At 43.7% G+C, this 26442-nt stretch overlaps 1 protein-coding gene across 1 annotated transcript; it reads left to right on the top strand.

Moving 5' to 3' along the window:
* Positions 1-15476: 15476 nt before the first annotated feature.
* LOC135006862 (keratin, type II cytoskeletal 5-like) lies at positions 15477-22512 on the top strand. The gene is made up of 9 exons (XM_063952068.1): positions 15477-16047; positions 16156-16370; positions 16841-16901; positions 17011-17106; positions 18523-18687; positions 19207-19332; positions 19659-19879; positions 21489-21523; positions 21637-22512. Exons 1-9 carry the CDS (start codon positions 15538-15540, stop codon positions 21933-21935), a joined length of 1728 nt encoding a protein of 575 aa, XP_063808138.1. The 5' UTR covers positions 15477-15537; the 3' UTR covers positions 21936-22512.
* The last annotated feature ends 3930 nt before the right edge of the window (positions 22513-26442 follow it).

Genomic DNA, 26442 nt, shown 5'->3' with positions numbered 1-26442 from the left:
GAGTCTGCCTGCCTGAGTGCCAAAGGGGAGTGCAAAAGGGGTGGGGACTCCTGTCCCAGACAGAGAAGAGGCTGCTGTGTTCCTGCACCCAAGAAAGGTACATGCTCCCTGTTCTCCGAACTGTGCAGGACATTGTTCTTGTACCCCTGTTACCCACTGCCTCTTCCTGTCACTCTCTCCCTGTCACCTACTGCCTCCCCATGTCACTCACTGTCACCCTCTGCCTCCCTCTGATTTACGATGTCACCCACTAGGGTTGGGGTCGAGGAAGGGGCCCAAATTATATTTTTTGCACCTGGGCCCACCACTCACAAGTTCAGCCACGGAATGCTATAATGAGGCTGCTGAAGATTGTTTATGTAATATTGAACACTATGGTGCCTCTGTACGTATAGTGCTCATTTGCAATAGGAAAATGTCTGATTACACCACAGTTAGCCAACATAGATTATGGTAGTTCTATTAACAAAGTGGTGTAAGTTCCCCTGGGTGGGAGTTATCTTCAGTGTATGAGGGGTGTGCAATAAATTTCCGGATGTGCACTGCATAGGTAGAGTAGATACATCTGACTGCCTTGTTGTGAGCTGTAATCTCTGACTAAAGTCTTCTTGTGAAATGTCATGTCATAGAACCGTATATAAGCACTGCACAAAGAAAAAGTCAGCATGTTCACTTCCTTCACCAACTTGTAATAGAGCTAAACAGAGGCCACTGGACAGCCATGATCTTCTACGACTCCAAGAGTTTCGTACAACTGAAAACTGCTTTTGTGAGAAAGCACCAGGCCTAACCTGTTTGAGTGGTTTGCAGAATTTCGGCACAGGAGACCTGTGTCCGGGCAATAGTCAGCTGTGTCCTGTGTCCGCTGTGCCATTTCCCCGGAGATTAACGCATGCACAATAGAGTCTGTACCAATCTAGTGCTCAGACTCTAATGCACTACCGGGGCGCTGGCTACAAAGGAAGGGGCCTGGATGGAGGAGGCTGCACATGGACCACCTCCTCTGTTAATACGTCCCTGACCACTCATGCAGCAGCACACTGCCACTGGGGACTGGCACACCAAGCAATGGATGCTGCAATTGCTGGAAACCATTTCCTGGTGCCATCCGGGAACTCACACTTGTGATGCCCTTCTCCATCACACCTGCCCATAAGTCCAAGAAAGTGGTGGATTTCTGGCCAATGAATGCATCCAGGAGCTTGGTCATTTACCATAGAGTCCAGACCTGCCCCACTGTTGACCTTTTTGTGTTCCCACAAATCAAGCTCAAGATGCATGGTATTCATTTTGAGACACCAAAAGCTGCAGTGAAGTTATCCAGCATGTAGACATACCTGTCTGCAGGATCCTTGGACTTGTTACAGTAGATGCCGTGGAGTGCTCCAGTACAATTAGGGAACGTAGAAGCCTTGGACTTGCTAGAAGTCATGGAAAGCTCCAGTACTATTGGGGTGAGACTCCTAAAGCCCTCACGAGTCTTTTCACCATTACCTCCCCCCCCCCTGCTGTTCCCTTTGTGCTTGTTGTGCACATCAGTACTTAGTGCGCCCCCTGGACATAATTCCTCCAGCAATAGCAGCTCACCCAATATACCACAGACCCCAGATTGTACAGAATAATGAATAAAGAGAAAAGATAAAGCAGATTCTTGGTAATAAAGACACAACTTGATTACACCTCTGTACCACTAGGTCCTACGAGATCCTCCCATTCCCGAGGTCGCAGAAAGGTTGAGTGAGATGTAGGCAGATGCAGGCAGACCAGTATGTTAGGAACGTCTGTGACTCAGCCATGCAGAACCACAGCAGTCATGCCAGATATACTAGAACAGTAGTACTGTAGCTTAACCTTGCAAGATGCTAGAAGATAAGTGGGCAGGAATGGCTATCGTTAGGGCTTGTAAGAAGTCAACAGACAGACCAGGTGTGCAGGATAGGTTGTAGGGTTGACTTTTCAGGATATTAGTAGACAGACCAGGCATGCTGTATTGGCCGAAGCTTGACCTTGCAAGATGTTAGCAGACATACCTGATGTGTAGGGTTGACTGAAGATCAGCCTTGCAGAATGTTAGCAGACAGACCAGATGTGCAGGATTGACCAAAGATTGGCTTTGCAGGATGTTAACTGACTGTCCAGGTGTGCAAGATTGACCGAAGCTTGGCTTTGCAAGATGTTAGCTGACAGGCCAGGTGTGCAGGATTGACCGAAGCTTGGTCCTGCAGGCTCTTAGCTGACAGGCCAGCTGTGCTGGCTTGACCGAAGCTAGGCCTTGCAGGAAGTTAGCGGACAGACCAGGAGTGCAGGATATAATGAAGCTTGACCTTGATGGATGTCAGTAGACAGACCAGGTTTTCAGGACAGCTACAGCAGACATATATAATAGACATAATAGAAGCCAGGAAGATCCAGAGTACTAAACTGAGGACTATAACAGGCAAGGTCAGGCAGGAGTATCTGGGAGATAAAGGGGAGGAGACCTGCTGGGACAAGCTCCCTATTCATTACAAATTCTGTGGAGCCAGAGCGCTGCATGTCTCTGTAGATGGCCCCATATAGCAATGACCGGGATTAGCGCTGAGTCACCGCCATGGCTTTTAACAGTTTCAGACTTGTCCAGCTGCTACACCAAGTGGTTTGAGCCCATGTAACTTTACAAATACTCCTCTGGCGATTACTTTGAATAAATGTAATGTTCACTTTTGTTTGTAAATACTGTATAATACTTTTTATGAATGCGGAAACTTATTGCACACCCCTCGTAAAGTAGAAAACACTTCTCAGAAGTCTGCACTACACCTGTTCTTCCCATTGGACATCAGTTTCTTCAGAAAGAATGTAACAGTAATGCCTATCACTACATGTCTTTTTAAGAAACTGAAGTCCTGATTGGGAATCATAGCAACTGCAGTCTGCTATTCCTCCATTTACTAATTCCTGATCCTATAGTTGGAACTTATGTACAAATATCTTTTTGCATGTTTTTTTCTTTAATTGTTTAATTTACAACATTATAATAAATTATATTTTACCTTTTATCGCCTGGTAGTTTTCAGATATAATTTTTTTTACCTATTTTATTGTTTATAAAAATACACAATTTACTAGCACAACTGTTATTTCTTTATTTCATTTCTTGATTTAGGGGTTCAGATCCCCTTCATTGGTTAGCAGCTGTTTCTTTTATATTTTTTGTACAATCCATATTGATCGCCTCCATTAATTACCCTTTTTCTTTGAGTTGTAGGCAGCAGCAGCTAGTAGAATCTGGCATTGTGCCAGAGTCTACTGCGCAATTTCAAGTCTCCAGGAACATGGTGCCCGCGCCTTGTTCCAGGGGGACATCACCAGTGTGCATGTGCAAATCACTCGGAAATGACCACTGCGGCCATTTTCCAAGTGATTTGTCGTCCCCCCACTGCAGGGCTGTCACCGCGGGACTCTGGAGGGGTAAGTATACTCTATGGGTGCAGACACTGCACCCAAAATAAAAAAAATAAAAAAACGCCTATGGTTGCAGGATTTTATGCCCCTGCACTTTAGGCACATGGGTTGTGTGGTATCCGGACTCCAGGTCGACAACAAAAAGGTCGACACACCTTAGGTCAACGCCAATTGGTCGACACACCTTAGGTCGACATAGACAAAATGTCGACATGGGCAAAAGGTCGACAGGAACAATGTCGACATGGAAAAAAGTTTTTTTTCTTTTTTGGAACCTTTTCATACTTAACGATCCACATGGACTACGATTGGAACGGTAATCTGTGCCGAGCGAAGCGAAGGCACTATGCCCGAAGCATGGCGAGCGAAGCGAGCCATGCGAGGGGACGCGGTGCACTAATTGGGGTTCCCGGTCACTCTACGAAGAAAACGACACCAAAAAAACATAAAAAACGCATGTCGACCTTTTTCCATGTCGACCTTGTTCCTGTCGACCCTTTGTCCATGTCGACCTTTTGTCCATGTCGACCTAAGGTGTGTCGACCAATTGGCATCGACCTAAGGTGTGTTGACCTTTTTGTTGTCAACCCGGAGTCCCAGACCCGGTTGTGCACAAGTAGAACGTGTAAAATGAAATACCAGACAAGATATACAGTAGTACAGTGTTGTCAATGTAAACAAAGAGGTTAAAGTTTGCTCAGTATACATTATTTAATAATACAACTCAACAAAGCTGATACTTGTAATAAAAAGCACACTTGAAATTAAAGCTTGCTACTGTACTTTTACTTTCTCTAGTTATTCAATAACTTCATGAGGATTAAGCCAACGAGTTCATGTAAATAAATCAAGTAAAATTAAATTTAGTAAGGTAAGTAGTCACATATCAGGTCTGTTTTTTGCTGAATAAAACAAATCTGGTTTTCCCAAAAGATATTGATTGGTTTAGTTAATGTTTTTTGACACATTATCCGCTATTACATTCATGATTTACATTACAGGACATGTGATCTTACCCAACTACAGGATAATGTATTGGGTGGTATCTTGCATACATGTCAATATTCATTTATTGGAACTCTGGTCTTCTTTCTGGGGAAATAATTAATGGTAGGACAATATTAATGTTTTTGCCTCTGGCAGAAAATTCTTGGCCAAGCCCAACATTTACTAATTGATATATTCTTATTGTTCAATTATGTGAAACTCTGTACATCGTTGCATGGTTTATGAGTGACTTTTGTGTTAAACAAGAGGACATTACAGCATCCGAGACTGTATTTGCAAAGATTTCTGCTTAACTCCATTAAATAAATATCTCAATGACATCTATTAATGGAATATTATTATTTGTTCTGTACAGGGTTGGACTTGCCTACAGGGGTACAGGGGAAACCCCCGTTAGGCCCCACTGCCTGGGCCCCCTCCTCCTTTTCTAGGAATCAGGTTCCAGACTGTGTAGTAATTATACATTATAAATATGTTACCTTATACTGCACAGGACTATGGTGTAATTCCTACAGTGCATTGCTGTAATTAATCTGGTACATTATCATACATGCACTAGCAGCATTTACTATATCTATTTATCAAGGATCCCAGACCATGCCCTCTCTTATGGTTAGGTAAACTCATGTGGCAGCTGGCCACACCTATTCTGGAGACTGGCCACACCGCTAAACATGGGCCCCTACCACTACATTCCGCAGGTGGGCCCTTCATGTCCCAGTCCGACACTGGTTTTGTATATAGTTCATATTAAGATTTTTTTTTTTAAATATGTACTTCCTAAGCTTAGGGGCTGATGCAGCATTGAATGCCAGTCAGCCATAATCGCACCCGCAGTGCTTACACGGGTAAAATGTGTAACGTCACCTGTATGCAAAGTTGAGCTTATTTCTATGGCCAACTACCCCTATCTATATGCTTTGGTTCATAGCCGTCACCACTGTAATCATTGCGCACTTGAACCAACCATATAATTAGTGCAAAAGATCTCTCTGTAATTGCAAAACTCTGAATAACCCTGAAATTACACTGACACGCCTTCACAGATCTAAGGTGGTCATTCCGAGTTGTTCGCTCGCTAGCAGTTTGTAGCAGCCGTGCAAAAGCTAAGCCGCCGCCCTCTGGGAGTGCATGTTAGCTTAGCAGAAGTGCGAACGAAAGGATCGCAGAGCGGCTGCAAAATTGTTTTGTGCAGTTTCAGAGTACCTCCAGACCTACTCAGCGCTTGTGATCACTTCAGACTGTTTAGTTCCTGATTTGACGTCACAAACATGCCCTGCATTCGGCCAGCCACGCCTGCGTTTTTCCAGCCATGCCTGCGTTTTCTCGATCACTCCCTGAAAATGGTCAGTTGACACCCAGAAATGCCCCTTTCCTGTCAATCACTCTGCGGCCAGCAGTGCGACTGAAAAGCTTCGCTAGACCTTGTGTGAAACTACTTCGGCTGTTGTGAAAGTACGTCGCGCGTGCGCATTGCGCCGCATACGCATGCACAGACGTGCCGCTTTTTTGCCTGAATGCTGCGCTGCAAATGAAAACAGCTAGCGAACAACTCGGAATGACCACCTAAGCCCATATCAGATTACCCTCAGTTTGTCTTTGTATCGCCCTTTGTTGCATATGCTTGGGTCTAGCGCATGTGCAAAGCAATAACACGCATGTTACACTCCACAAACAGACAGGTTCAATTCTGCATCAGCATCTGAGTGCCTGTACTAAAGATCATGCAAATCCCCACTTCCCAAGGATGACACATAACCAATCATAAGCCCCCTAATAAGAGACCTGGCATTTCTCCCAGATATTGGTCTTATGAGACATTGATGTTCCTTAATATTGGTAGTATTAGTTTATTTCCCAAAGGTTGTGTTTTATTAGAAGATAAATAAATAATTCCTGATTTGTACTATTGCTCATTGGATTTTTATGGTTTGTATCCATGTTGCTACTGGAGATGATGAAATAGCAACTTCAGTCTGTAATGACTGAAATGTTCCAAATGACTCACAACTTAATTCAAGGCATGACAATTTACACAGACATTTACCTGGTACAGTATATTCCTGCTTGCTGGGCTTCCAGGAATATCACTTTCCATAAACCCTATACAACCATCTATAACGCTGAGTCATTTTCCAGTGTAAAGAGAGGGAGGGGAGTACGAAGAGACTTGTTTCCCAGTCACTGCTCCCACTGGAATTTGCTTAACTCTCACAATAATACCCCTTTTACACCACCAGCATATAAAACGGGTTATTGCACACACAGTAAGCGTGCATAACCCATGTTGCTGGTTGGTGTAAAAGGGTCGAGTTGGAATAATCCTGGTCGAGGGACCCAGTATTCCAACTCGGGTAGTTTGCAGGGTTGAACACAGGTTTAACCAAGCAAACTGCGCAGTGTAAACGGGAGCCCATCCGCGTCACCGGCAACATCACCAACCCGGCATTATGTTGGTTTTCAATCCCAGACCACCCCTGGATAAATCAGAGAGTAACCATTCAGCAAGCTGAGAAGGAATGTGTAGAAGCAGCTGAAGAGTATCCTTAGTAAAATATAAAATGTAATCTTATACTAATCTCATGTTTCCCCCCCAGCCAGCAGAAAGAAAAGCACCAGGCAAAGAGGTTCATTAAATAGAGATTATCGGACTCTCTGTTACAGAGACAAATGTTTCTCTATATAGGACTCAGTGTAGCACCTGAGACCCTGTCCGCAGCCCAAGATAATCCTGAAGTTGCTTTGAATTTGGTGGCGGAGTCACCTATGGAACCTTGTAAAGAAGAATGCTATTATGAGAACTGACCTGCTACTCTACAAAGTGCCCAAGTCCAAATGTATAGTGTATGCATAGTGTATGTATAGTGTAGCATCCCTACACACTCAAAATAGAACAACTTTTCTCTATCGTCCTAGTGGATGCTGGGGTTCCTGAAAGGACCATGGGGAATAGCGGCTCCGCAGGAGACAGGGCACAAAAAGTAAAGCTTTAGGATCAGGTGATGTGCACTGGCTCCTCCCCCTATGACCCTCCTCCAAGCCTCAGTTAGATTTTTGTGCCCGGCCGAGAAGGGTGCAATCTAGGTGGCTCTCCTAAAGAGCTGCTTAGAAAAGTTTAGCTTAGGTTTTTTATTTTACAGTGAGTCCTGCTGGCAACAGGATCACTGCAACGAGGGACTTAGGGGAGAAGAAGTGAACTCACCTGCGTGCAGGATGGATTGGCTTCTTGGCTACTGGACATTAGCTCCAGAGGGACGATCACAGGTACAGCCTGGATGGTCACCGGAGCCTCGCCGCCGGCCCCCTTGCAGATGCTGAAACGAGAAGAGGTCCAGAATCGGCGGCAGAAGACTCCTCAGTCTTCTTAAGGTAGCGCACAGCACTGCAGCTGTGCGCCATTTTCCTCTCAGCACACTTCACACGGCAGTCACTGAGGGTGCAGGGCGCTGGGAGGGGGGCGCCCTGGGAGGCAAATGAAAACCTTTTTTGGCTAAAAATACCTCACATATAGCCTCCGGGGGCTATATGGAGATATTTAACCCCTGCCAGAATCCGTTAAGAGCGGGAGACGAGGCCGCCGAAAAAGGGGCGGGGCCTATCTCCTCAGCACACAGCGCCATTTTCCCTCACAGAAAGGCTGGAGGGAAAGCTCCCAGGCTCTCCCCTGCACTGCACTACAGAAACAGGGTTAAAACAGAGAGGGGGGGCACTAATTTGGCGTTAGAAATATATAAAAAAGATGCTATAAGGGAAAACACTTATATAAGGTTGTCCCTATATAATTATAGCGTTTTTGGTGTGTGCTGGCAAACTCTCCCTCTGTCTCTCCAAAGGGCTAGTAGGTCCTGTCCTCTATCAGAGCATTCCCTGTGTGTGTGCTGTGTGTCGGTACGTGTGTGTCGACATGTATGAGGACGATGTTGGTGAGGAGGCGGAGCAATTGCCTGTAATGGTGATGTCACTCTCTAGGGAGTCGACACCGGAATGGATGGCTTATTTAGGGAATTACGTGATAATGTCAACACGCGCCAAGGTCGGTTGACGACATGAGACGGCCGACAAACAATTAGTACCGGTCCAGACGTCTCAAAAACACCGTCAGGGGTTTTAAAACGCCCGTTTACTTTAGTCGGTCGACACAGACACAGACAGGGACACTGAATCCAGTGTCGACGGTGAATAAACAAACGTATTCCTTATTAGGGCCACACGTTAAGGGCAATGAAGGAGGTGTTACATATTTCTGATACTACAAGTACCACAAAAGAGGGTATTATGTGGGATGTGAAAAAACTACCGTAGTTTTTCCTGAATCAGATAAATTAAATGAAGTGTGTGATGATGCGTGGGTTCCCCCCGATAGAAAATATGGGCGGTATACCCTTTCCCACCAGAAGTTAGGGCGCGTTGGGAAACACCCCTTAGGGTGGATAAGGCGCTCACACGCTTATCAGAACAAGTGGCGGTACCGTCTATAGATAGGGCCGTCCTCAAGGAGCCAGCTGACAGGAGGCTGGAAAAATATCATAAAAAGTATATACACACATACTGGTGTTATACTGCGACCAGCGATCGCCTCAGCCTGGATGTGCAGAGCTGGGGTGGCTTGGTCGGATTCCCTGACTAAAAATATTGATACCCTTGACAGGGACAGTATTTTATTGACTATAGAGCATTTAAAGGATGTATTTCTATATATGCGAGATGCACAGAGGGATATTTGCACTCTGGCATCAAGAGTAAGTGCGATGTCCATATCTGCCAGAAGATGTTTATGGACACGACAGTGGTCAGGTGATGCAGATTCCAAACGGCACAAAGGTGTATTGCCGTATAAAGGAAGAGGAGTTATTTGGGGTCGGTCCATCGGACCTGGTGGCCACGGCAACTGCTGGAAAATCCACCGTTTTTACCCTAAGTCACATCTCTGCAGAAAAAGACACCGTCTTTTCAGCTTCAGTCCTTTCGTCCCTATAAGAGTCATATCTGCCCAGGGATAGAGGAAAGGGAAGAAGACTGCAGCAGGCAGCCCATTCCCAGGAACAGAAGCGTTCCACCGCTTCTGACAAGCTCTCAGCATGACGCTGAGACCGTACAGGACCCCTGGATCCTACAAGTAGTATCCCAGGGGTACAGTTTGGAATGTCGAGACGTTTCCCCTGCGCAGGCTCCTGAAGTCTGCTTTACCAAGGTCTCCCTCCGACAAGGAGGCAGTATGGGAAAAAATTCACGAGCTGTATTCCCAGCAGGTGATAATTAAATTACCCCTCCTACAACAAGAAAAGGGGGTATTATTCCACACTATATTGTGGTACTGAAGCCAGAAGGCTAGGTGAGACCTATTCTAAATCTAAAAAAATTTGAACACTTACAAAGGTTCAAATCAAGATGGAGTCACTCAGAGCAGTGATAACGAACCGGGAAGAAGGGGACTATCTGGTGTCCCGAGACATCAGGGATGCTTACCTCCATGTCCCAAATTTGCCCTTATCACTAAGGGTACCTCAGGTTCGTGGTACAGAACTGTCACTATCAGTTTCAGACGCTGCCGTTTGGATTGTCTACGGCACCCCGGGTCTTTACCAAGGTAATGGCCGAAATGATGGTTCTTCTTCGAAGAAAAGGCGTCTTAATTATCCCTTACTTGGACGATCTCCTGATAAGGGCAAAGTCCAGGGAACAGTTGGAGGTCGGAGTAGCACTATCTCGGATACTGTTACAACAGCAGGGGTGGATTCTAAATATTCCAAAATCGCAGCTGATCCCGACAACAAGTCTCCTGTGCTTAGGGATGATTCTGGACACAGTCCAGAAAAAGGTGTTTCTCCCGGAAGAGAAAGCCAGGGAGTTATCCGAGCTAGTCAGGAACCTCCTAAAATCAGTGCATCATTGCACAAGGGCCATGGTAAAAAAATGGTGACTTCCTTCGAAGCAATTCCAGTCGGCAGATTTCATGCAAGAACTTTTCAGTGGGATCTGCTGGACAAATGGTCCGGATCGCATCTTCAGATGCATCAGCGGATAACCCTATATCCAAGGACAAGGGTGTCTCTCCTGTGGTGGTTACAGAGTGCTCATCTTCTAGAGGGCCGCAGATTCGGCATTCAGTTTTGGATGTTGGTGACCACGGAGGCCAGCCCGAGAGGCTGGGGAGCAGTCACACAAGGAAAAAATTTCCAGGGAGTGTGATCAAGTCTGGAGATTTTTCTCCACATAAATATAGCTAAGGGTAAATTTATAATGCTCTAAGCTTAGCAAGACCTCTGCTTCAAGGTCAGCCGGTATTGATCCAGTGGGATAAAACATCACGGCAGTCGCCCACGTAAATAGACAGGGCGGCACAAGAAGCAGGAGGGCAGTGGCAAAAACTGCAAGGACTTTTCGCTGGGCGGAAAATCATGTGATAGCACTGTCAGCAGTGTTTCATTCCGGGAATGGAAACTGGGAAGCAGACTTCCTCAGTAGGCACGACCTCCACCCGGCAGAGTGGGAACTTCATGGGGAAGTTTTCCACATAATTGTAAACCGTTGGGAATTACCAAAGGTGGACATGATGGCGTCCCGTCTGAACAAAAAACGGGACAGGTATTGCGCCAGGTTAAGAGACCCTCAGGCAATAGCTGTGGACGTTCTGGTAACACCGTGGGTGTACCAGTCGGTGTATGTGTTCCATCCTCTGCTTTTCATACCTAAGGTACTGAGAATTATAAGACGTAGAGGAGTAAGAACTATACTCATGGCTCCGGATTGGCCAAGAAGGACTTGGTACCCGGAACTTCAAGAGATGCTCACAGAGGACTTATGGCCTCTGCCGCTAAGAAGGGACTTGTTTCAGCAAGTACCATGTCTGTTCCAAGACTTACCGCAGCTGCGTTTGACGGCATGGCGGTGGAACGCCGGATCCTAAGGGAAAAGGCATTCAGGAAGAGGTCATTCCTACCCTGGTCAAAGCCAGAAAGGAGGTGACCGCACAACATTATCACCACATGTGGCGAAAATATGTTGCGTGGTGTGAGGCCAGGAAGGCCCCACGAAGAAATTTCAACTCGGTCGATTCCTGCATTTCTTGCAAACAGGAGTGTCTATGGGCCTCAAATTGGGGTCCATTAAGGTTCAAATTTCGGCCCTGTCGATTTTTCTTCCAGAAAGAATTGGCTTCAGTTCCTGAAGTCCAGAAGTTTGTCAAGGGAGTATTGCATATACAACCCCCTTTTGTGCCTCCAGTGGCACTGTGGGATCTCAACGTAGTTCTGGGATTCCTCAAAACACATTGGTTTAAAACCAGTCAAATCTGTGGATTTGAAGCATCTCACATGAAAAGTGAACATGCTCTTGGACCTGGCCTGGACCAGGCGAGTGTCAAATTGGTGGTTTTTTTCTCAAAAAAGCCCATATCTGTTTGTCCATTCGGACAGGGCAGAGCTGCGGACTCGTCCCCAGTTCTCTCCCTAAGGTGGTGTCAGTGTTTCACCTGAACCAGCTTATTGTGGTGTCTTGCGCCTACTAGGGACTTGGAGGACTCCAAGTTGCTAGATGTGGTCAGGGCCCTGAAAATATAGGTTCCAGGACGGCTGGAGTCAGGAAAACTGACTTGCTGTTATCCTGTATGCACCCAACAAACTGGGTGCTCTTGCTTTTAAGCAGACTTTTGCTAGTTGGATGTGTAATACAATTCAGCTTGCACATTCTGTGGCAGGCCTGCCACAGCCAAAATATGTAAATGCCCATTCCACAAGGAAGGTGGGCTCATCTTGGGCGGCTGCCCGAGGGGTCTCGGCTTTACAACTTTGCCGAGCGGCTATTTAGTCAGGGGCAAACACGTTTGTAAAATCCTACAAATTTGATACCCTGGCTAAGGAGGACCTGGAGTTCTCTCATTCGGTGCTGCAGAGTCATCCGCACTCTCCCGCCCGTTTGGGAGCTTTGGTATAATCCCCATGGTCCTTTCAGGAACCCCAGCATCCACTAGGACGATAGAGAAAATAAGAATTTACTTACCGATAATTCTATTTCTCGGAGTCCGTAGTGGATGCTGGGCGCCCATCCCAAGTGCGGATTATCTGCATTACTTGTACATAGTTACAAAAATCGGGTTGTTATTGTTGTGAGCCATCTTTTCAGAGGCTCCGCTGTTATCATACTGTTAACTGGGTTCAGATCACAGGTTGTACAGTGTGATTGGTGTGGCTGGTATGAGTCTTACCCGGGATTCATAAATCCTTCCTTATTGTGTACGCTCGTCCGGGCACAGTACCTAACTGAGGCTTGGAGGAGGGTCATAGGGGGAGGAGCCAGTGCACATCACCTGATCCTAAAGCTTTACTTTTTGTGCCCTGTCTCCTGCGGAGCCGCTATTCCCCATGGTCCTTTCAGGAACCCCAGCATCCACTACGGACTCCGAGAAATAGAATTATCGGTAAGTAAATTCTTATTTTTGGCACTCATGGCCAAAATGACAACTACTGTGAATCCATTGATGGGTGCAGTATGGCAGTATGTTTGCAAACGCTTTAGCATTACAAGAAATTCTTCTATCCAAATGACCTGTTCCCCCAACCAGAGAAGCACACCACCTACTTTGGCCTTGGAGTGGCCGTGGAAGAGGAATGAGTACAGTACAGCTGACAAAAAATAGTAAATAGAGCCATGTCATATTTTTTCTCTTAAAAAAAAGTGTAGAACATTGTTTGGAAATAGAAAAAATCTTGTCTATGCATTTCAGTGTTTTATTGGGTACTTTTGCAATTCATATTGTAATTTATGACTTTGTTGCTTAATAATACTTGTTTATAGCTTAATGTTTGGTGTGTACATATGATTTTAAATAGTTATGTGGAAATATCTATTAAGAAATAATATCACTGTGCCATGCTGTAAGGTTGATTCAGCCATGGGAGTGCAGAGTTGACAATATAATGTAAAGTGCTAGCACTGTACCAGGATAATGGTGACACAGATTTTGGTCATGGACCAATGTACAAGTGTTGCCAATGGGTTAAGTATCAATTACCGATGTACGGCATGACGGCGTTTAGAATACCAACGGTGGGATTCCATCCATCAGAATCCCAACAGCCCCCTCTAGACAGAGCTTTTTTGTGGCCCTAAATTCCTTATTTAATAAGCACCAGCATACCCTGGCAGCCATATAGAATCAACCAAAGAAAGGTCCCAATGGCACTAATAATGGAAAATATATAATGTACTGTATACACATAAATAAATTATCCAATCTAAGTGCCTTAATACTGTACATAAACAAATGAATAAAAAGGCAGCTACAGTAGTTCCTGAATTTGAATTAATGATATAGTTCAAACTAAACACGCCAAACCCCCCCCAAAAATAAATAAATAAATAAATAAATAAATAAATGAATAGATAAATAGGAACTGTGCTGAATATATAAGAAAAATATTACATTAATTGAGACAGACATTTCTTACATATATGAAATACCATTTGATGAAATTGCATTCCATATTGTTTCATATATATGTTTTTAATGCATAATAGATGGTAATAAATTAGTATTTTTTTATTTTATACATATGTGTTACGATTGACTCCTTTACCAGTGGGACTTTTTTTTATTCAATTACTGTAGCTATTTAATTTTATTTTTATTTTATATTCAGTGCTGTTCCTAATTTTTTTTTTTTTATATCCATATAGAAGTGCCACCATACCCAAAATCACTTTATGAATGCAAGAGCTTGCTGGGATTATGTAGTGCCACACACAGAATTGATGAATCTTTTACACGTAACACTTTCTTACCCAAACAACCACCTCACACAGGTGTTCAGAAGTACTCCAGTGCTGTCCAAACAGGGCTGTTATTTTAGTTCCAGGGGAGGGCATGTTATACTGTGATCTGCCCAGCCTATCATAACCCGGTGCTGCTATGATAAATACTCACGCTTGTGAGGTCTGGGCTGACGTTGATCATTATCAGTGCATAACTATTGGTTGAGCACCCACAACAGGATATACTGAGATAACTATGTTCCATCCCTTCTTCCAACATTGATTGTACCACATTTATGTAAATACACCCTTACTTTCCTTTCCCTATCTTTGTGTACTTGTCCCCACACCAATCCAGCCTCCCTTAGTGTAAGGAGTCGTAAGTGTAAACTGAGGCCAAGTCTACATTTGGATGCAAGTGTGCAGTATGTAAATGCATAGATTACAGAAACAACTCCCCTCCAATAATTAAAATAAAACATTCATGTCCATCTCTAGAGGATTCCAATTTTTCATGTTCCAGTTATTAAAACTTCAGCAAAATATTGCCACTGAAGTAATGCGTGATACAAGTAATTGTGTTTCTGTTACTTCATTATTATTATTTTTTACATTTTGTAAGTCTCTCACTCGTCTCTCTAGAACAGGGGATCCTTTGTCCACTGCTTGTTCCACATGACAGAGTAATTCCCTGCACTGATTTCCCAGCAACTTAACAACATTCCTCACCTGTTTGTAGAAACAATACCCTGCAAACCACAATTTAGGGGAGGTGACACTGTTGTATTTAGTCATTACAGTATCTGCAATCTTCTACATGCATATACAGCAAAGTTGTAAGTGACAAATGATGACTACATAAGCCTCTCCCTGGGTGGGGGAAAAGGTCTGCAATCTGTATATTTCTCTGCCAAATTTGGCAATTTGTAAATTTACATATCATCTTGGCTCTCTATCTGTTTATCTATCTTGTCATTTTATTGTATATATGACAGTTATTTTGATATATATGAGATGGGATGGGAGAGTTAAAGTTTTTGAAAAACAAATCTGCTGACTTGTAACAGTCAGGAGTCTAGAAAGGGTGAAGGAATTCAGACAGACTACAAGCTATTGCATATTTTGTGCAGTACAGATAATAGAGGTGTGCGTTAATCAGATGAGCTCAGTGTTTAGATTGCTGCAGGGCATGCCAAACCCATTATTGCGGTAAGATGATACATACATGTCCTGGACCAAACCCACACACTGGGACAAATAAAAAGGTGAGTTTCATGAGCCGTTCACTCTGCCTCCCTCTCTTCTCATCATCAGCATCACACTTCCAACAGGACCATGTCGATGTCTCGCCAAACAACTTACAAAAAAACCTTCAGTACTGCTTCTGCTGTTCCATCAGTGGCAAACCGTAACAGCTTCAGCTCTGTCTCTATCAATCGCTCTGGCGGAGGGGGTGCCAGCCGGGCTAGCTCTGGGGGCTTTGGCAGCAGAAGCCTCCATAATGTTGGAGCAAACAAAAGAATTTCCCTAAGTTCTCAGTCCCGTTATGGATATGGCTCTGGGTTTGGTGGTGGAGCTGGTAGTGGAGCAGGCTTTGGTATGAGCTCTGGCTATGGTGCTGGTCAAGGATTTGGTGGTGGTCAAGGATTTGGTATTGGACAAGGATTTGGTGGTGGACCTGGATTTCCAGTGTGCCCACCTGGAGGAATCCAAGAAGTTACAATTAATCAGAGCCTTTTAGCCCCTCTTAATCTGGAAATTGACCCAACCATTTCAAGGGTACGCACAGAAGAAAGAGAACAGATCAAGACTCTCAACAACAAGTTTGCATCCTTTATTGACAAGGTAAGTTATATTTCTGTTTCATATACCCCATTCCCTGTTGCACTAGATAACCTGGCAAGTCCTGACATTATGATTGATTTTTAACAATTGGTTACTGTTGCCATGTAGGTGCGTTTCTTAGAACAACAGAACAAAGTACTGGAAACCAAATGGAGCCTCTTGCAAGAACAGGGAGTCAAAACAGTTAAAAATAATATTGAGCCCCTCTTTGAAACCTACATTAATAGACTGCGAAGGCAGCTAGATGGAATAGGAAGTGACAAATCCCGCTTGGATGCAGAACTAAGACAAATGCAGGATGCTGTAGAGGATTTCAAGAACAAGTAAGTTAAGATGTGACCTGCATACATGCTTGGGATATCCTAAAAAACAACCTTGGCAAACTATAGATGCAGCTCACTTTCCAAACATTAACCATGTTGGCAGAATTTGAAATAACATTTATTTCTGGCTGTTTTCTAATAATAATGGGGGATCTTGTTTTTGCTGATATACTCAGCTCATCCAGCAGCTAGACATCGGGGAAATGTAAGAGGGATACATCCAGATAGTTTTTATTAGGAATTGTGGTCTTGCACAAAGTCTATTGTAATAATAATTTTGAGAATTAATGTTTAGACTGTTTTTGTAATCCCCAAACTTTTTGTGATCTAAATCAAGTGTATCTGACATGTGAATAAATGTCGATAAAAATCTTTGCATGCCATCAGTGATGAGGATAACTCTAAACTTAATGTGTATTGGTCATTTACGACGCTACTTATCATCTTCGTGATATTTCCTCTTTCAATAGATATGAAGAAGAAATTAACAAGCGCACAGCTGCAGAGAATGAATTTGTGGTGCTTAAAAAGGTAATTATACGAAAAGCCCCATTAGATCACCTGTACACACCTGTGTATACATTGAAAAGCTATGTGCTCCGCGTAACATGTAGTGATGTCAGTATTTGTGTTGCCTTAGGATGTGGATGCTGCCTACATGAACAAAGTAGAACTGGAATCCAAGGTGGATGCTCTGAATGATGAGATCAACTTCTTGAGGGCACTGTATGAAATGGTAACTACAATACACTATATACTATGCACAAAATGGAAAGCTGCTCAATCAGATTGTAATGTCACTCAGGTGCTAAAAGGGAGGGGTAATTCTGTGTAGGAAAAAACTATGTGTTCCCTAATGCACACCGAGTGAAAAATATTACTACATAATAGTCAGATAATACGGAGATCTTAGTTGCGTATATCTGCAGATATAGGGTTAATCCCCCAGGCCGATCAACAAGGCTTCTCCATCACTGGGGTCCCTAATACTAGGTATGGGTCTGGGGTGCAGGACCCCACGATGTCGGCACAGGTCGGCCACTCCAGGTCAGCACACAGGTGAGAATTAATAGGGGTTAATAAGAAGCACAGAAGTGCTATGTAAGTGGTGTGATTAAAATAATATATACAAAGTGATAGGGAAAATCATAAGTGTTAATAAAGTGTTAGGGTGTGCCGACCTGAAGCAGCCCAGCCATACCGACACAGGGGCCACCGCACCCCACACCCACCCCATAAATAATTACAAATATGTCTGGGTTAAATTCCCAGTGTAAGGCCACATGGTAATGGCTCCTACAGCATCTGAGAGCCAGCTTACCTGGGGATACCCCTGGCTTCCCCTATGGCACTCTGGAGTCAGCAATCCCTCCTAATGCTGACCCATCCATGCCTCTCTAAATACAATGCACAAAATGGAAAGCTGCTCAATCAGATTGTAATGTCACTCAGGTGCTAAAAGGGAGGGGTAATTCTGTGTAGGAAAAAACTATGTGTTCCCTAATGCACACCGAGTGAAAAATATTACTACATAATAGTCAGATAATACGGAGATCTTAGTTGCGTATATATGCAGATATAGGGTTAAGCCCCCAGGCCAATCGACAAGGCTTCTCCGTCACTGGCGGTCCCTAATACTAGGTATGGGTCCGGGGTGCAGGACCCCACGATGTCGGCACAGGTCGGCCACCCCAGGTCAGCACACAGGTGAGAATTAATAGGGGTTAATAAGAAGCACAGAAGTACTACACTATATACTATGTTGTGAACTATATCCACCTATAATATATACATACAATATTTGAATCAGTATGGATACAGTTAATGGTAATAATTGTTATTTATGATTCTGTAAATAACTGGAACACAATACAGAACTAGGTTCCAACTGGCCAATCCCATAATGTTGAGCAATCCCAGACTCGTTTAACCACTAGAGTGAAGAGACAGTTAAAGAACAAATGACAAGGATAGGTGCCAAAAAATGTCTTGTAGCTATTTCAGCATGAAAAATATTGACTTGTCATTTAGTACTTATCATTCAGGATTTATTATTATTATTATTTTCTTTTTACGGAGGCATCATCATTACTGCGTCAACAGAGATAACATATCTGACCTATATGAAATTATTGAATTGTCCCATATTTAGGAACTCAACCAGATGCAGGCACAGATCTCAGACACACAAGTTGTTTTGACAATGGACAATAACAGAGCTTTGGACCTTGATGGCATCATTGCTGAGGTCAAGGCTCAATATGAGGAAATCGCAAACAAAAGCCGCCAAGAAGCCGAGTCCTGGTATCAAAGCAAAGTAAGTCCTTATAATGGTATTTCTGACTTATTTATGACTGTCATAGAATGCTTTGATGACATCACTTCAGATTTGGACTTACGTGTCCTTCAGAGGACTGTATCTCATACAATGGGCCGGATGTAATGGTTTGCAAGATGGCCAGAGCTCCGAGATTCCTGGCGAAATCGTACGTTTTTTTAAAGCAGCAAACATTTACAAGGCAAAACCTGGTTGGCTTTTGTCTTGTAAACGTTTGCTGCTTTAAAAAAACCTACAAGTTTGCAGTCTCAGAGCTCTGGTCGTCTCGCAAGCCATTACATCCGGCCCATTGGGTCATAATGTACTCTTCTGACTGTATTACATACAATGTGTACCCTAAAAACAAGGGCTAGCAGAACTGAGACCTGTGGTTTGACAACAGCAGGGGATTCAAGAACCTGACAGAAAACAGAACTGGCCTTACTAATAATTAACAGTATATGTGAAATAAAAGAAGCCCTTGTACATCATGGTCCTTACTCTTTATTTTGTCTGCAGTACGAGGAGCTCCAGGTCTCTGCTGGAAGACACGGTGATGATCTCAGGAACACAAAGACTGAAATCTCAGAGCTAAACCGTATGATTAACAGACTGCGCTCTGAAATCGACAACGTGAAAAAACAAGTAGGTGAAATAGCTTTAGGGATTAAAAAAATAAGTGTCTTTGTGAATACTTTCCTTGAAGCAGAAGCGTAATTACAGTGTGACATTGTCTCAGCATTTACTGTCTGCCAGGAAGTGTTTATTAAGGAACATAAACGTATTCCTATAAAACTGGATTGGGATCTTTGTTACCTCAGAAACTTTCAAAGGAACAGATACCTTAAATGGATGAAAAGAGCATAATTTTTTTGGGCAGAAGCGTAATTTCTCATATGTTATAAAATATTGTGCTCATATATGCACTGAAACAAAATATACATGATGTTCCTATTTCATTATTAAAACAGTGTGCCAAGCTGCAGAGCTCTATTGCTGAAGCCGAGGAACGTGGGGAGCTTGCAGTGAAAGATGCCAAACACAAGCTTTCTGAGTTGGAGGATGCTCTGCAGAAGGCCAAGCAGGACATGGCTCGCCAACTGAAAGAGTACCAGGATCTGATGAATGTTAAGCTGGCCCTGGATATTGAAATCGCCACCTACAGGAAACTGCTAGAAGGAGAAGAGAGCAGGTAACTGCCAGGAGCCACAGCAATATATAAGAATAAATATTGTCAGGACATAACAATAATGGACTATTATAAAGTCTTGTTTAAGTCAGGCAAGTGATATCTAGAAATGGATCCTCTGTGCTGAGGTAGAATTACCAGAAAGATCAGGAAGAAAAAACTTTATGGGCTAGATTTACCAACAGTGTTAGAATGCCATTGGCGGAGTGCGTAGACTGTTGCGGGGGCGGGCTGCGACGGCTGCGTGACATCACACGCAGCCACTGCGACCCAGGGCACGGAGGGTAGTCCCCTGCCAGCGTGCAGGAACTGCTTTGGCAGGGAGCAACTTGTCGGGTGCAAAAGCATCGCCACCATGTGATGCTTTTGCACTTTTGTGGAGGGGGCGGGGGGGGGGCAGAGCCAGACTTGCGGGGCAGACTAGTCTTGTGCTGGGTGTCCCCCCGCATGTCAGAGTAAATGATCGTAGATGTTCTAAATTTAGCACATCTACGATCAGATCTGAATTACCCCAGTATTAGGCTGCCAGCAGCAGAGTGGAGGATACCACAAGGGGAAAAGCCCTGGACATCGCCGGAGGGGTAAGTAATGCTGAATACCAGCTGCATATTCCTTGGTATCACTGTGATACTAAACAAAATATGCTGCTGGTATTATTAAGATTCTTTGATAAATGGGGCCCCTGGCCTGTAAAATAACTGGTTGGTGCTTTATTTCTCTCTATGTTATATCTCTACAATCTTTGATAAATCTAGGCTTCATTTAAAACCAAAAGATGCCATAATAAGGGGGTGCATTAAGTATCCCCATGGATGGGATGTCTGCGGTCATGGATGGGATGCCGGCGGTCACGTGACCAATGCCGGAATCCCGACACCACTCAGGAGACCGGCGCCAGAAAACACTGACAGCCGACATCCCGAAGGTAAGTATTGGCGTACCTGCTATGGTTAGGGTTGGGCACTAGGGGGTGGTTAACCCTAGCTGCCACCCCCGTAGGGTTAGGTTTAGGGTAGGTAAAAATACTCACCCCTCCGACATCAGGATCTTCATTGTCAGGATGCCACTGTCAGTCATGTGACCATCGGCATCATGACAAGTGGTATTTCATACCGAATCCGTAATAAGGAACAGGTACAGTAGAACCATAGCAACTAGACTTAGCAGGATTCAGGAAACAAGATAACATTCTATATATACTGTACAGTATAGGGCAAGGCAGGATGTCAGCATTTCTACCAATAAATCAGTAAGTTTATTTAAGGTGTCACCTTTAAGTTATTCAGTAGGCGAGCTGTATTCTCCGGATATTTGAGTACCCTCAGTACATTGATACAAGCACATATAACAGTTCATCACATAATCACAGTTAATTATTTGGCATTAAATATGTATTATACTGTATGTGTGTGTGTATATATGCATTTATAAAATAAAGAAGAATTTAGTTTAAGCTTGCGAGCAGGGCCTTCCTACCGCTATGTCTGTCTGTTATTACCCAGTTTGTCTTATCACTGTTGTTTCCAATTGTAAAGCGCAACGGAATATGCTGCACTATATAAGAAACTGTAAATAAACAAAGATATTCATTTGGTTTATTCTTTACTTCCAGGTTGTCAGGAGAAGGTGTCCTACCTGTAAATATCTGTAAGACCATTTTGTTAATTCACGTTTAATGTTCTATGTAATGTGCATATAATGTGTATATTATCATTCAGGTTGACTTACCATGTTCTCTGTTTATTGTTTTGTTTTTATAGCTGTGGTGAGTTCATCCTATGGTACCAGTGGCGGATCAGGTTATAGTTACGGAGCTGGAGGTGGAAGTGGATTCGGTGCTGGCTATGGAGTTGGAGGCGGAAGTGGATATGGTGCTGGCTATGGAGTTGGAGGTGGAAGCGGATTCGGAGCTGGTTCCGGAAGTGGATATGGTGGTGGTGTAGGTGGAGGAAGTTTCAGTTCTAACAGTGGAAAAATGGCAAATTTTGGCTCAGGAAGTGGTAACAACTCAAGTGTAAAAATTATGCAAACAACCTCCACAAGTTCCAGGAGGTATTAAAATGTTAAATATTGCCACATGGCAGATATCCCCAATGTCACCTAATGCCACTTTACACATTATGGGCTGTGATCATAAAAATAAAACCAATATGCTCTGTATTAAGTTGTTAACAGTGTTCAGGTTAAGCATGAGACCTCATGGGGGAGATTCAAATGTTTGAAAAGTCAGTTGGGAGTCTTTTTTTCCCTATCTAATAGACAGGAAAAAACAGACACCCAACCGACTTTTCAAACATTTGAATTCCACCCCATGAATGCGTTTTGGTATCATAAAAGATACATATTGTACTAATTAACACCTAATCAGTCTAACTTGATCCATGCCATTCACAACCAGCATAAAAGAAAGTTTCAGAAATGTTTTGCCCATAAAGTTTACTGACCTTTTAAAAATCTTGGACATGAATTTACAACAACCAGTAGGACAATTCATTCATTGCTTACTTGATAACTTGTCAGACGCGTTTCATGCTTCTATAAAGCAGGATGTGCAATTTCGCTGTCGCTTAATTTTAAGACTTTTCAAATATCTTCTGTGTTATATACTCTGTAATAAACTGCAATCATTCTTAACACATTGTTCCTGACTTCTGCTGTTTATTCAAAAGACAAAGTGTGCATGACATCATTCATTGTGTAAAAGAGCGTGGGCTTTATCCAGGTATTATAGTATGTCATCAGGATTGGCTCTAATACTATTAGCTTGTGTTATTGTTGCACTCATAGGGGGAGATTCAAATGTTTGAAAAGTCGGTTGGGTGTCTGTTTTTTTCCTGTTTATTAGGTAGGAAAAACCAGACTCCCAACTGACTTTTCAAACATTTGAATCTCCCCCATATTGTGCAACAAACATATTGTAATGTAAAAGAATATCCAAATAATGGTTAAATGTGTGAAATTCTTGTCTCAAAGTAAAATATCTTTCTTAAGGGGCCCATACATCATCAATCACAAAAAAAAGATTCACAGAGTCTGCGTCCCCCCTACCCCAGCAGAATTCTCCCAACAGATTGCTGGTTTATGGGCCTTATTACACTACTACCTAGCATAGCATTCAATTCACCTTTAACTTTGGGTTTGTATAAGCTATGACATGCTTATTTTCGCTGAATCTATTTAGGGGGTCATTCAGACTTGATCACTGCAGTGGCAGCGATCGCAATCTGAAGCCCTTTGTGGAGTGCGCAGTGAGATGCTAAAAGCATCTCAGGACTGCAATCGCCTCTGCCTGATTGACATGCAGAGGCGGTCACGGTGCAGGAGGGGGCGTGCCAACGGCATTAGAACACCCTTGGTAGTGCACGGTCCTGACAATGCAGGCACGTCTGGACCATTCTGGGGACAGGCCACAGCAGCTGCATGACGTCACACGCAGCTGCTGTGACCCAGGACGTGGCGGATAGCTGCCTGCCAGCGCAGCTAGGCTGCACAGGCAGGGGGTAAAAGCATAGCTGCCGTGCGATGCTTTTGCACCAGTGCGGGGGGTCAGGGCCTGACATGCGGGGCAGACTAGCCCTGTGCTGGGCGTCCCCCCGTATGTCAGAGAAATTGATCATAGATGTGCTAAATACATCTACACAGCGTGGCAAGTGCAGTGAGCCCACAAGGGGCTTTGGTGCTCTGGCTGCCGTCATTCTAATCCACGGGATCCCAGCGTCGGTATGGTGACCGGTGGGATCCCAAGCGGGTTCCACACCTTTATAAGGTTTCTAAGAAAATTAACATACTGCAAGGTATAAAGGACATTAAAACGTATTATTTATTAGCATTTTGTCACATAGCACTCACATACACTGCTTTATAAGTGGGAACATATACAGTGATATTGCAGGGATGAATATAAGAACACAGACAATGACAATTCCTGACCATTGGTGACATCTGTTGGGAATAAGTTTCATACATTGCTGCCAAGATATAATGGAAGTTCCTAAACAAACTTTTCCATTCAATGGACCACAACACTCAGCACAGAAGATAATATAGAGTGTAATATAAATAAAGTAACTTTACTGGGTAAGTGCACTCACCTATTTGCGCTAATCAATTTACTAGGATGGTTTAGTTGTTTGTATAATAGAGTGTGAGCTCTATTCCTATTTGTACACAAACCCAGTGATTTGCATACAAATTCGATGTTTGGGGGCCTGCGCAGGCACCAGACCCGTTCTGCGCATGTGGAGAGCAGGTCGCTAGACCAGTGTGAAGGGTGATATATTCCGGGAATATTCCGGGTCACCATCCATGTGCGAACACGCAGGGGCAGATTGGGATGAAAAACAAGCACAGGAAATTTATGGAAGCAGCCCTAATGGCCCCCCACAGGAAAAATACACACATTGGCCCCCACAGAAACAATAAAATAAATTGGCCCACACAGGGACAAAATAAATAAGTGTATAATATAGCTTTTGGTCTTAATATTTGTTTCGAATTTCCACTGCTGTTTGAAAGGCCCCGTGAGTCCTATGGCCAGCGAGTACAGAAAGCCCCAGCTTCACCCTGTACTCAGTGTTCTGGGTCCTAGCCAGGTTGAAGCGGGGGTTTTATGTCTGAAAGGGGTATACTGTTTAGTTATTTCATTTATCCGGCAATTCTCTTAAAAAGATTTAATAGTCTGTTATAAGAACCTCAGCAGAGCTGAGAAATACTGTAATATTTTCCTGTGGGCAGCTGGTATTGCAATTTAATTACTATTAGTATTGTATGCAAATATATTAGGTAAAGAAGTAACAAGTAAAAGTTTAAGTACTAGATAATGTAAAATACTATCAATGGGTAAGTGAATCACAGGGGCAGGAGAGCTACTGCATATTCAGCGCCCCAGAGATACGGCCTAACAGCTCTAAGAGCACTATTAGCACTCGCCAGGCATGTGCGGGGAGCCTCTGTAAGCGTGAGCTGGCACTGCATTCACACATACTGTACTGTACACAGTGGGACTTAAAGCCTGAACAAAAATAAAAAATAGAATGTAAGAAATAAAATAATATATAAAAAAAAGATTTATAGAGTAATAGAGAGAGAGATTTATATATATATATATATATATATATATATATATATACACACACACATACAGGAACAGCTAAAGCCTAATTTTTTAGGTATTCACCTCTTAGTGCAATAAACAATATTATGCTCAGATAAAGTTAGAGTACTATGAGTGCCGAATCTATTGCCTTAGCTGCGCTGTTAACCCTGGAGGATTTTTGCTCACACCCTCCTGAGTTGCAAGCAGAAATCTGATTAAAGTAATGGCGCAATGTCAGTTGCAGGTTTACTGTGTGCGCTGACAGCACTGTGCCGGGCACTTAAGTCAGAGAATGCAGTTTACGACTGCTAAACCCCTGGCTTTACATCTCCCAACTTAAGTACCTGGAACAATGAGTACAATTGAATAGCTCCCAAAGTCTATTTATTAAACGTGGTTTTGCAATACATCAGTGCCCAATATGTTACAACACAACCACAAATTAGTTCCACATAACTCATTATGCCACACAACAGTGCCCCAATACATATTTTTGCCACAATACACAATATGCCACACATCAGTGCCCCAATACATAATTATGCCACACATCAGTACCCCAATACATATTTTTACCACAAAACATAATATGCCACACATCAGTGCCCCAATACATAATTATGCCATACATCAGTACCCCAATACATATTTTTACCACAAAACATAATATGCCACACATCAGTGCCCCAATACATAATTATGCCACACATCAGTGCCCCAATACATAATTATGCCACTGTGTCACACGCCAGAGGCGGCGTTCACCGCGCTTACCCCTGCGTGCTTGCTGGTCTGTGTTGCGGCCTCCGCCTTCGGTGGGCCACGGGCTCCGGCGTCTGGCTGGCGCGGCTCCCGGCGGTTCTTCAGGGCAAGGGCGCCGCCATGACACCCAGCATCACGTGGGCGGGGGGCAGGTGACATCATCAGACTGTTCCGCCAATCCAGCGGTGGCGGGAGATTCAAAGTCAGAGGCCGGACAGAGCCTCGGCGCCTGAGTATCGTCTTTCCCCTGAAGTGGATGCCAGCGCTCTTGTTCCCGGCGAGAATCTCTGAAGCTGTACTCCAGTGTCTCCGGCATTTCCAGGTGCCTGTTCGCTGCACAGGTTCCAGCGTTCCCAGTGGCTGGTGTGTCTCTCTGCGGTCCAGTCACCAGTGCTCCAAGGAATCAGCGTGGGCTGCGGGCCTTAATCACCGTTCTCAAGTTCTGCAAATCATCAGCGTCTCAGTCACCGTTCTCAAGTTCTACAAATCATCAGCGTCTCAGTCACCGTTCTCAAATTCTACAAATCATCAGCGTTTTAAACCACTGCACTTAAGTTCTTCAAATCATCAGCGTCTCAGTCACCGTTTACAAGTTCTACAAATCATCAGCGTCTTAAACCACTGCACTTAAGTTCTTCAAATCATCAGCGTCTCAGTCACCGTTCTCAAGTTCTACAAATCATCAGCGTCTTAAACCACTGCACTTAAG

The sequence above is a fragment of the Pseudophryne corroboree genome, chromosome 2 (assembly GCF_028390025.1).
Source record: "Pseudophryne corroboree isolate aPseCor3 chromosome 2, aPseCor3.hap2, whole genome shotgun sequence".
Lineage (NCBI taxonomy): Eukaryota > Metazoa > Chordata > Amphibia > Anura > Myobatrachidae > Pseudophryne > Pseudophryne corroboree.
This window is presented reverse-complemented; position numbering and strand designations above follow the sequence as displayed.